Below are 13074 nucleotides of genomic sequence, written 5' to 3'. Positions count from 1 at the left end.
CTGTGGGGTTCATCCTCTGCGTGCAGAGGAGGTCGTGCCACCTCATGGTCTTCAGGGTTCTGCTCCTCCCTTTGTTATTTTATCATAGTTTAGTGCATAGTGTGGCACTCCTCTGGGAATTTCACTTATCCTTGGGGAGCAGGAGGATGAAGGTGTCAAGTCAGGAACAGTAAGGTGGACATGTGTTTACCTAAATAGTCACATGCATAAAACATGCCACCCACACCTCCTTGTACACTTACCCTTACACTTATAGTTCATCAGAGAGGCAATCACAGGATCTCTCCTATGGCTGGCAAGGTGCTGCACATGGTCATAAAAATCACAGTTGCCTTGAATTTTTTTACCACTTACTTTTTTCAGAGTACCATGGTTGATAGATCCAAAGTCAACTATTATTCTACCACAATCTGTGTAGCACATGAACTTCAAGGCCATTGGGCCCCCAGTGTGAGATCGTCAAAGCCAAACACCAAATTCCTGACCAAACCATTCGTTACCGTAGAGAACTCAATGAGAGTTGACTCAAGAATTGGGAGCCAAAGACCTTTATAGCGTCATATGGTGTTCTTGAGAAAGCTCTCCGCTGCACTTAAGTTCTTTGTCAAGGGAATTTCCCTGTAGATGCCATTGAGGAGCCATGTGCCTCAGGTGGAGTTGAAGTTCTGTGATGCAGCCAAAGATCCCTGTGAGGGTACAGTTAACAGGGCACTTTGCACATGCTGACAGAACCTGAGGAATTGTTGGTGCTCAGAAAGTAGCCCATCAATCCCATTTCTCAGCATCCTGCTGCTGCTCCTCAATCATGCTGGATCTTTCACTCAGTGCTGCCTGCTCTAACTCTAATCCTTTTCCTGCAGTAGATATTCCAGAGTTGTTGCTTGCAGCATGTAGTGTGGGTGCTACATTATAGTGGTTAGACGATGGACCCTCTCTCTCTAGCCCATTTTCTGCTGTTCCTCAGGCAGCCTTACAGAAACAGCATCAATTTACAATAGCTGCAATACAATCCTTTGAATACATTTCAGTAGCCAACAATGTGATACAGTGATGCTAGTTAAGTTGCCTATTGGCTGAATGCATAAGCGAAGGAATAATTCCTAACAAGAAGAGAAAGATGCAGGAATGGATACTGACCTACAGATTCAAGGTGACTAGTGCAAACTAATACTCAGAATTAATTATTTTTATACGACTGCCCCTCCTAGTTTGATATCATCTGTAAGTTTAATCAATTCACATTGAGTTTAAAAAAGTAACTGATGGAAATTAAAATAGTGGTGATCCCAACAATGGGCTTTGTCCACCTTAGTCAGTACATATCTCCGCCCAAGTGTGACACTTCTAACCAGTAACCATTGTTATCTATTCTAACTTCCAAAGAAGAGTAGGGGAGTTCTCCTTGGTGTCCTGGCCAATATTTATTCCTCAACTAGCATCCCGAAAACAGATTATCTGGTCATTATCTCCTTCATTGTCACTGGGTCAAAGTTCCTGGAACTCCCTTCCTAATACACTACACTACATGGACTGCAGCAGTTTAAGAAGACAGCTCACTATCACCTGCTAAAGGGCAATTAGGATGGGCAATAAATGCTGGCCTTGCCAGCTATGTTCACATCTCATGAACAAATAAATTAGCTGCAATGTTTCTTACCTTACTAGTAACTACACTTCAAAAGTATTTAATTGACATAAAAAATGTTATATAAATGCAAGTGCTTCTTTGAATTCCCAGAACTTTTATCTTAAGTAGTAATGTTTCAAATGTACTTCAATAACTACATTTTGAATGTCTAGGTGCATTGTGAATTTACCATCTCTGTTTTGGATTGTCACTTTCAAAAGAATCAGGGCCTTTCCCACTTAAAGCCATGGTGCCCGCTGTTTGCTAGGTCAGTGTAGTACAGAAAATCCTCAGGTTTCCTCCTGCAAATCAATTCCATTATTGTACATGGAAATGAAGTAAGACTAATGGATATGTAGCTGCCTGTGCCTAATTTACCACTCTTTTTGAATACGGATACCACATTAGCCTATTTATAATGTGCCCAGTATTCGTTTATTTCTCATCTCCGTTATAATGGCTGTTAGTGTCTCGCCAATCTCCTCAGCAGGCGTGCTCAACAATCTTGGATAAATAACATTTATTGTTTTGGGCCCCCTCAGCATGTGTATCACTTCCATGGCATTGATATTGAGGTCTTAAATTATAACTTTCTACTCCTTTCATGTTACAATTTTTAGTATGGATGTTTTGTGGATCAAATTTCAAATACTCCCAATCAACCCAATAACAATCTGTTTCTGCTTTCAGTCAACCTCTGTAAAAGCTACAAAAATATTTCTACAGCATTTTTTAAAAATTGCCAGCAGAATGACAGATTGCAATTAAGCAGCATAGCCTCATAGGAGTGGAGTGCTCTAAATTAAAGAAAACTATCAAATAATTCTATTCAATCTTAATTTATAGAATTTATATGATTTCCCCCATGTCAAAAGCACTATAAATCCTTCATCATAAACAAATTCCAAACAATAATATATCTGTCAGCCCTTTTAAGACATACACAAAGTTTGCTTTGTTTTAATAGATATGGTGAAAACTTTGATTTCAGTCCTGGTTATATATGTAATGAAATTAACTGTGACTGTTTCACTTTCATCAGATATTATCTGGGTGGTTGGTGTAATGTCAATTATTATTAATATGTGTGATTTTTTTCAAAGATAAATCTATATTTACAATAACACAGATGGATATGGTCAGTATGGCTGTAGTTAACATTAATATTAGCACCGACCCTCACTATATCTCTACAAAGCAAAACATTTAGGGGAACAAAGTAGTTATTATAAAAGCAAAGTACTGCGGATGTTGGAGATCTGAAATAAAAACAAGAAGTGCTGGGAAAAAACTCGGCAGGTCTGGCAGCATCTGTGGAGAGAGAAACAGAGTTAACGTTTCCAGTACAATATGACTTATCTTCGAAACAGTTAACTATTCTTGAGTAGTTATTACTCTTCTGTGGAATTTGCAGTTTATTCCAGTGTGAATACTGTGAAAAAAAGACTTTATTTCACATCATATCGTTATGTTATGAATTATATTCAATATAAATAGAAGTACAAATACCTGAGAACATGTCATAATTCAATGTGTAGCCCTTATACGTCTTTATGTTTACATATTCGCAAATGAATTTAGCGTGATACATTGTTTTGGAATGAAGTAGGTTCAATTATAACTGCAGAATCAGAACCTGCGAGCAATATTAAAGTTCATGAAATAATGGGACAGTCATAGTAAATAATAGTCAGTTGAAGAACGTTTAGCGGTAGCGAAGCCACACTTTGCAGCAAGTATGACATGTACAATACGACTAACGATTATTTAATGAACGATACTCTTAGAAACGTTAATAGAAACAAAACTGTTGCAAACGCGCAGCAGGTCTGGCAGCACCTGTAGAGAGAGAGAAACCGAGTTAACTTTTCAGGGCGGTGACCTTTCATCAGAACAGAAGAAAGAATGAAAGGCCCGACCCGAAATGTTAACTCGGCTCCTCTTTCCACGAATGCTGCTGACGGACTGAACATTTCCAGCATTTTCTGTTACTTTAGATTTCCAATATGGACAGTATTTTGCTTTTGTCTTTTCAATTGCACTCCGCAAAAAGAGCCTGCAAACTGGCTTCCTTTGTTTTAGTTCTGCTGCTCAGTGTTCAATATTTCAAACCGGGTAAGAGAGATAAATCCCAAAGGCACACTCTGCTGCTCTTGAACTGGTTCAGATTCGGCTGATTCGCTTGTGTACCTTTAAAGTGCAGGGTCATATCGGAACTAAGAGTTTTCGCGCGAAGCTTTTTTTTAAAATATTATAATCGCTCTATAGACAATCGCAGAATATGCAACCATTTTTCTTAATTTAACAATCCCGAGATAAGGAAGAACAACTTGAACCCGTACACTATCCATGTGTCATTCTTTGATGAGATTTTTAAAAATGTTATTTGGGGTTGGTTTGTTTTGATGGAATCAACTCCAATCTAATGCGGATTGATACTTCTAGTGTGTGTTTAAGATAATTTGGTGTTTAATCGCCCTCTCTTTTGTACTGATAACTCTGCTGTCATCATTCCTTCAGGAATTTTGTTGGACTCATCCGCATCCAAAAAGCAAGGCGTTTCACCGACTATTTTACGGGTGTTTCGAATTGTAAGACTTGCGCGATTGTTGAGGTTGGTAAGATCTTTGAAAGGAATTCGAAAACTGCTGTTTACATTGGTAATATCTATCCCGGCACTCTTCAACATTGGACTGCTCCTGGGCCTTGTAATGTTCATTTATTCTATATTGGGGATGAGCTTGTTCCGAGATCTTCCTCGAGAATCACCAATTAACGACATGGTGAATTTCGAAACTTTTGGAAACAGTATGATGCTTCTATTTCGACTGACAACAGCCGCCGCTTGGAATGAGATTCTTCACGTGATGATTAATTCTCCTGTACAGCGTCAGTTTGTATCATTCACGTATATGACATCGTACATAGTGGTCGCGTATATCGTGATAATCAATATGTACGTCGCTGTCATTTTAGAAAATTTCCACGAAGCCCAAGAGCAAGAACTCGCTGGAGTGACTGATGAAGACGTCGATATGTTTTATGAGGTCTGGAGTAATTATGATGTGAAGGCGACACAATTCATTACATATGATCAACTCTCGGATTTCCTAAATGAGCTGAAATCTCCTTTACGAATACCAAAGCCTAACGCGGTGAAACTTGCGGCTCTCAACCTACCATTGACCAATGGCAACATGCTGCATTGCCTGGACATCCTGGAAGCTCTCAGTGCTGTTATCGTCGGAAAAGTAACCGAGTCAGAGCCACTCAAAAAACTCAGTGGGGATGTTTATAAAATGTCGATGAAAGTATTCCCCATTCGTAGCACCATGGAAACAATCACTACTACGTTAATGATTCGAAAGGAGTTCAAGGCAGCCTTGACCATCCAGAAAGCATTTCGAAAGTGGCAAGACCGTAAATACCATAAAACAGCCAAAAAGAAACTTGAAAGTTCTTACAGCTCGTTAAGAAAATCGCTTCGCAGTCTACGTTCCAGCAGACCTAACTCGCCTTTGACATGATCTTCAGTTGACGTTTACGGTGCCAAAGCGAAGCCCTTCACAAGATATGGGTATCTTTGGTGGTTAAAAAAAGAATCTTTGAGAGGGTTAACATTGGTCACCGTTACGTTTGTTAATCCAACATTTTTACATTCCATTGGTGTCATTGTTATGCATGAATTTGACTTTATAACCTAAGTATTCCGTTTATTTAGTAAAGTTCACCTATGACAATGGAACTGGATCATCAATGACGCTGGCACTGTCAACAGAATGAAGTATCCTCTAACTGCTGTGACATGGACAAGAATGTTTTCGGGGAGAGGGCAACTGGTTACGATCAACGAATATTAATATATTATCAATAAAAAGGTCAAATGGATGTCAGCGCCATAACTGAAGTATGTGTTTGTAGTGCATTAAACACAAAAATGGCACAGCGTGCTTGGTATGGTGCAAACAAGCTTTCATATACTTTAAGAAAGAACGTGATCTGCACGTCAGTGAAACATTTATTCGGAGACCTTTTACAGTACTAATGTTAGAGTCCATCACAACGCAAAATATCCTTCAAGTAGCGCGAATGCTTGACCTTTGACAATGATTTTAAATGGTAAAGCATTGATCGCAGTTCAAGTGCCTTGTGTTGTACCTCCTGCACCATTTATTCACTTAACCTAATTTCCCTACTTGGCATTTCACAGAATTCCAACTTGAACCTCGTTGGAGTTTTTGAAAATTTTAGTTTACATCAGATTTGTGTCACGATAGTCATTTTTGTAATGTTGAGGTGATTTCTGGTAGGTTTTTTTGCAAATAAGAGTAATATTACTGAAAAGAGAGACATGTTGCCGAAGCTTTTCATTTTGCACTCATCAGGACAAATGCAAGAATGCCAAATTTCAATTCATCACACCAATTTAAACTACAGGAGAAAAGGGTGCTGATTGTTTGGCAAGTTGACTCTGATTGGCCTAGGCATTACCATGGAGAAGGCAGTGGGGAACTATAGGTTCCCCAAGCTCCAGAAAATTCAAAAAAGGCTTTAGCATATTCATTTTGCTTGCAGAGAACAGGTCCCTGTGTATGAATGTCGCTTCTAGCAAGCATAAATGAGCCACGTTATGAGCTCAACTGTTTAAATTGATTGTTAGTGTAGCTATTAGCACACTCAAGATTGTTCAGCAAATGATGCCCAATTGCACAATCACATCTAACAGACATTTTGTTTTAGGTTTTGAACCACAGGCTGTTTGAGTATGGTCTGTAATCTGCCCTTTATGAACATTATGATGGAACATATTGTTTGATTTGATCAGCCAATCACTGGGACATATGGCCTATGTATCTGGCATCACATCGGTGCTGAAAAAAATCACACACAATATTCTTCAATTGTGTGATTCTGCAATTGGGCAGCACTTGCGGACCAATCCTGAGTGCACTAATAGCTACAATAACTAATTTAAGATAATCAGTTGAACTCGTAACATGGCTTATTTATGCTTGCTGGAAGCATAATTCATACATTCATACACAGGGACCTGTTCTCTGCAAACAAAAGGAATATGTTCAAGCCTTGCACATTTTTTGAATTACTTGGGAGTTTGGGGAGCCTATAATTCCCAATTGCTTTCACCACGGCAGCACCTTGACGGATTAGAATTGGCTTACCAACCAATCAGCACCCTTTCCTCCTGTAGTATAAATTGTTGTGATCATTTGAAATTTGATATTCTTGTCCTGATGAGTCCAAGATGAAAAGTTTCAGCATCATGTCTCTCTTTACAGCAATATTCGAGTTCTATACTACTAAGCGATTGTAGTAGTAGTATAGAATGAGTACCTGAGTGGTAAACAATTAGGTCCTGACAGGTTCTGTGGCTGCAGTATTATATATGTACATGACATCCCGTTGTAGATATTTGAATAAAGCAAGGCAAGGCGACAAGTTTTTTCTTTCACCCCGCCCCCATCAAAAATATTGAAAAGCCACCCCTTCAATGATAGTTGTATGCAAGATCACTGGTTTACAGTGACTGAAAAAAAATCGCGTTTTGTTTTTATAATGCGGGGTTACGTGAATGTATAGCTTGTATTCCGAGATTCTACTTATTCTTCCATGAAAAGAGAAAGCCGGTGGCTTTGATAGTGTATATCAAAGGTTCACTGTTGCATATTATCAAGATTATTGTTTTACAGTGGCTGAATGTCGATTTACTTTAAGCAGGATTCCTTAATTTTTCCAGTGATTATGTTCCAGGAAACCAACTGTCAATACACATCAAGCCAGTGGCCTTGGTTATATGTGATTACACTAAGGTCTAGCAACAAAAGCATTAAACTGATCATTTGTGTTGAAATTGGAACTTTCTATCTCTAATGAGCCTTCGCAATGGTTTTTCCTTTCCTTCAATCTGATTGGTCTATGGCGTAATTGGTTTGTTGCTTTTCTGTAATCTTAATGGTCTGTTTGCTGAAGCCAATGATGGAGCCCTGGCTCTGTGATTTAATTGGACCGTTCGCTTGCATCTTCGCTAAAGTAATAATTATTGTTTTAAAGATCTCTTACATTAAAAAGGGCGATTCTTAAAGACAGGGGCCAAGAAAACTATTAAGGATAAATAAAAACAGCAACTTTCATTTACATAGCGCCTTTAAGATAGTAAAACGTCCCTGGTGCGTTCTCAAATAAAATTTGACGTGATTAGCTTTTGTAACATTATAAACATATGGCATTGCAGCGGAAACGTATCAGAATGAGAGTACAAATAGATAGGAAGCAATTTTTAGGATAAAATTGTAAAAAATCGAAAGCTGTTTGGAAACTATATCCAGTTTTCTGTTAACGGCTAGACAATGGCCAATCAGTTCCTTTAGGACGTAACTTCCGTCGGCACTTTCTACCAAATCGTATTTATGTTCTTGGAGATGCAGTTATTTTATTTCAACTGGCAGACTTAGAAACTGTGGCGTTAAAGTCAATTAATGGCCCAGGAGTAGGTTTAGTGATTGTATTCATTTACATATTAAAGACCGCAATGTTAAATAGTTAATTTAATAAATAGAACATACAGGGGTTAAATAAAATTAAACTGTGTTGCTCGATAGTTAATATATCTTAAACATGAAATATTTTACATACAATAGCAGAATTTCATTTCTGTTGGGCGTCCGGTCATTTTCCAAACTTATTTATTGACAGTGGATATATTAAACAGCCAGGAAAACTGATAACTAATGAAACTGTACCCTTACCTTTCCCTTTTAATAGACCTGTGTATTCTACTAGCTGTATTAATGAATGTAATGTAATAAATTCCAACTTAGATCTGAATTTTTATTTTTAAAGTACTCACTGACCCTAACGCTACCAAACTGACCTGTTTCTCTGTTTTCTGTTTTTAAAAGCAGAATCCTAAATAAGATTTTTGAAAGTACGTCGCAGGAAATGTAGAGTGATCTTCTCGATGCGCACTAAACACCGAAACCTTTATATAATCTGTTGACATTCAATAATATGTTTTCAATAACTAAAATAAAGTTTTTTATGCACAAATATCTTGGCCCTTTTGGGGTGCTTCTTAGTCCCGAAGACAACAAATTCAATAAAATTGGATGTTAGACCAAGGAACCTGCTGTTTCCCATCAGTGTTGATACTATTCGGCATCCATGTGAGAATTTGCGTGACTAATAAACTCAATCAGGACAAATTACATCTTCATGTTGAAGTTGAAATGAATGCCCTGCTGTGGCTCAGTTCATAGCACCCTCGCCTTTGAATCAGAGGGTTGTGGGTTCATGTCCCACTCCCGGAAACCAAGAACTGTGATTGTACTTGAAAGAGTTGCAATCTGTGACTTGATAACTCGAAAGAATTTTAGTGGGGTGCTTTCCAGTCTCCATGTCATCTTTCGACTGGTGACAATTTATTCATATCAGGCAAGTGCGTTACTTTTAGTTGTTATAATACTTATTCATTCTGCTAATCAGTCAAAACAAATTGTTTGCTATAACTCAGTTGTTCCAGCATTTTCTGTTTTTATTTCAGATTTCCAGCATCCGCAGTATTTTGCTTTTATCCAATTGTTTAACACTCTGCTCCACTTCATGAACATGTTCATTTGATACATTCTCTCCTTGCCATCACAGAACGATTCAGCTACTCAAAAACGTTTGTCATTTCATGCCAGTCAATATCTGTGAAACGAAAAGGCCAGGATGTCAGAACCTATTAGGTGCGCACACACACACACAAGACATCAGAATCGCGCTTTTTACGGATGCGGACTGACCTGCTGTGTTTTTCCGATATTTCCTGGACGTATTAACTGTTTCTGGTGTTTGCATTTTTTTTCTTTTTATGGATGATTTAATATTGTGTAAGAACTGTTTCATTATGAATATGAATTAATAAAGACCCGCCTGCATGCTTGTGAAGCCACGATAATGTTATTCACTTCTTACGGCGCTTACCAAGTCACTGGCTTTCAGCGCGATCTTGCTGTTCGTGCACCATCTTTTCGAATAACAACTCACACGTTTTGCGTTTACGTACTAGAGACAGACAAACAAAATTAGTTGCTTTCAACTCAATTTTAAATACAATCCAGTGATTAAATGCCAAACTTCTAATTGTTGGTAGGGTATTTATTTCTATGCATCAAACAGGCAGTAAAATAACACCGCCCAGCCGACACCAGGGTAATTTGTTTGCAGTTGACGAATAGAATTTGGATAAAATATGTACAATTTGTTCAGATCTTAGAATGAACGAAACTGTGTTGCATATGGATATGAATTCATGTTATCAGCATTAATTAGGCATATGGTGCTTGATTGTATTAGAGCATCTAAGGATGGATTTATAGTTATCAACTTATCAGCTTAGATGATAAATGCATTGATAAATAATATCGCTCGTATCAAAACAATTTTGAATTGTATAAGAAAGAAAACTCATTCGGAATGCGGAATGATTTATTACGCAAAGATAAAATCTCGTGAAAGGCATCAAACATAGAGCTGTGAATACCTCGGAACCGCGCGTTAATTGTTTTTAAATATTGTACTAGAACTATATTTATCAAGGTATCTTCAGCATTGAAATAATGGATTGCCTTAAAGCTTTTGATTGCCATATTAAAATATTGCTAGTCATATTAAATGATCACTTTGACTCAAATTCTTGATTGCTCAAGTGCATCATGAAAGCTCTTAATATTCAGGAAAGTTGTACCAAGTGCCTGTCAGGTTCTGGAAGCAACTATAAGCCACATCAAAAACGTGAATGAGCACGTACAACTTTCGTCCTGCAGAGGTCTCACTTTAATGTTTTTCACCAGATTTGTGCAGGAACTGCATCTCAGTGTTCTCTCTCTTTCTCATTTTTCTAAGTTTCTGTCCTCGCCATTTCTGTTTCCCTCTCATTATTCTGTCTCCTGCTACTCTCACTTTGCTACTTTCTATTTCCTTTCCTTCTCTTTCGTGTCGCATGTTTCCGTGATTTTCGTGACTTAATCACGTCTGTTGTTATTTGTTGATAACGATTTATGTTGAGCGTGCCCCTTTTATATCTATTTCTCACACAATCTCCAGTTTGTCTCCAATTGTCATCTCTTTACCTCTATGTCCAGGTTTTGTTTTGAAAAAAATTCCTTTACCTTTCTGTGTTTTGTGGATGTAAGTTGCTTTAATATGCCGATTTAGCAATCGGTGTTATTCAGCAGAAATATCAGTGCTAGGTGTGAGATTGTCCAGTTTGTCAGTCTTTGTCTTCAATCTGCAATAAATATTTTCTGTTCGATTATCAAAATTGAACAGCTAATCGCAATAGTGATACATATTTAAAACAAATAAGAATGCAAGTATAATAGATATGTGCAGTTCCTGATGGAAGGGGGCTGATTCCGAAACAAATACTTAAATGGACATATGAACGACAAGAAACACAAGGTACAATGACAGTTTAAATAACTTCTTATTGGTGCTAGCGACGGGTTTATTTAAAAACTAAATATAAATCTCGTGATATTTCCCGTGTCTGCCGAACGTTGCTGTTTATTGCTCTCAAGTTTGATTTAGGAATCATAGGTTGGTCCAGACTATATATATACATATCTTCGTTGTTTGCTCGTATCTTCTCAAACCCAGACCTCCACTGCCAGACTAATGGTACGAAAACGTGACACAAAATAATATTAAAGCCCTCTTTTGCTGTTCCAACTTCACTAACAAAACACAGAAACTAGATTTGGCGAGAAGGGGAAGTCTTTCGGTCGCTTTGATCAGATAAACTAGAAATCACTAATGATGTTCAATTTAGCTGCAGTTGCCTTGTTTGAATCGTTAGGGGGCTGCATTAGGTTTTTTTTAAAAATCAAGTCATAATTGCCATGCTGTGGAATAACAACACGGGATGGACATATAAAATACAGTTTCGCAGCACTGAGAACGAAAATAATTTACATGGAATTACCTTTTGTAGAAGTTAGTTTTCCTACTGCGTACTGGCATGGCTTTTATTGTGATGTCTATTTTGAACGCTAGATAGGGTGAAATACTACGACCAGTCTGAAGCACCCAAACAACTGTCTCTTCTAATATTAGAGCGATTGCATTTCTGGCGATTATTATAAAGAGACCTTAAGAGCCTATTGTAATAAGTCTTTATTAAAGGATTACCACTATATCCCGCAGCTGGCGGAAAATGTCTGTTATCGCGGAGTTATTTCTAGTGAGATGGGTACACCTATCAAAACTAAAAAAGTTGCCCGATTCTTTGTGGGTATTAAGACTGATTACCATTAAAGTTGGACCATGCGTTTTATCTTTTCTTGGATGGAGGTTTCGGACAAAACGTGATAGAGCCAAAACGACAATTAAACAAGGAAGCGTATTCCCTGTGATAGGTGGCGACAGATCGCCTACGTACTTATTCTCCGTGCCAGAAGTGACTTCATTGAGCAACACTAAAATTCGACTTTCGATGTCACAATCTCTTAAATGGAGAATACGAGACCGCCTACGGCATTTCATAGACATGCGAAGTCTGCTCCAGTAATAGACGTGTAACTTTGCCAGATTTGGGTATTAAATCTAAATGCCTTTCTAATACCTAGTGGCTGAATGCACACACGGCGTCAGTGTCCTTGGTTTTCATTCTGTTTGTGCACTCTTATTTATTACAACGATGTGTTTTCCCGAAATAGTCAGATGGCAATATATTAATAATAAAAACGGAGAATTCAAACTTTGCTTTGAATACCAGTCTGTAAGCATAGACTCCCCCATGTGTTTTTTTTAACTGAGTTTAAGGAGATCGATTATGACAATAACCTATTTTCGATATAATCAACCATCCTAGTCATCGACTTTAGAGGAAATATCGACATTGACGAATATAGGTTATCAGGGGGCGGGAGTTGTTGATTCACCAGTGAAATTGGATTAGCAAAACTGGGGTCCGTTTATTTTGCAATCCTTTTGTATTTCCTTGTGCATAGATAGGACGGTTTATATTCGTCCACAGATGATTTTAAGCTCTTACAGTATTTTGGGATATAAGTTGCTTACAAATTCCGCAGTTTATGAATATTTGCTGCATTGTAGGTATAGAACAAAGATGGCCCAATAGCAGAAGAAAATCCAAAAACAGCCTTCAGATGCCCAAGAATAGCAGGAAGGGTATTTTCGTCCACCCCAACCCCCGCGCATTGTTTCTGTACAAGTTTGTGCAATCTTGTCAATTACAAAGAAATGGATACTGTGACCTGTAACCAGGCTCGGGTGTTATATAAATGTGTTTGGTAATTGTGATATTGACTGAGATTTCAGCTGTAAAGTTTAGAGGAGGCGGTGAAATGTCACCTGATTAAGTTTCCGTCCACCTTAACTTTTTTGATCACTTCCTCCTCCCCCATCCTGCCAAACACATCACC

The 13074-nt window shown here is 38.0% G+C and overlaps 1 protein-coding gene across 1 annotated transcript in view; it reads left to right on the top strand.

Annotated features, from left to right (window-relative positions):
* LOC144676471 (sodium channel protein type 4 subunit alpha-like) overlaps nucleotides 1-5154 on the top strand; it is a 199818-nt gene extending 194664 nt beyond the window's left edge. The window contains exon 24 of the mRNA XM_078537156.1: nucleotides 4148-5154. Within this exon, the coding sequence (XP_078393282.1) occupies nucleotides 4148-5154 (1007 nt within the window). The remainder of the gene's footprint in view (nucleotides 1-4147) is intronic.
* The last annotated feature ends 7920 nt before the right edge of the window (nucleotides 5155-13074 follow it).

This window comes from Cetorhinus maximus, chromosome 1 (assembly GCF_964194155.1).
Source record: "Cetorhinus maximus chromosome 1, sCetMax3.hap1.1, whole genome shotgun sequence".
NCBI classification, from domain to species: Eukaryota; Metazoa; Chordata; class Chondrichthyes; order Lamniformes; family Cetorhinidae; genus Cetorhinus; species Cetorhinus maximus.
The sequence above is the reverse complement of the archived record's forward strand: the minus strand, read 5'-3'. Positions and strand labels throughout refer to the sequence as shown.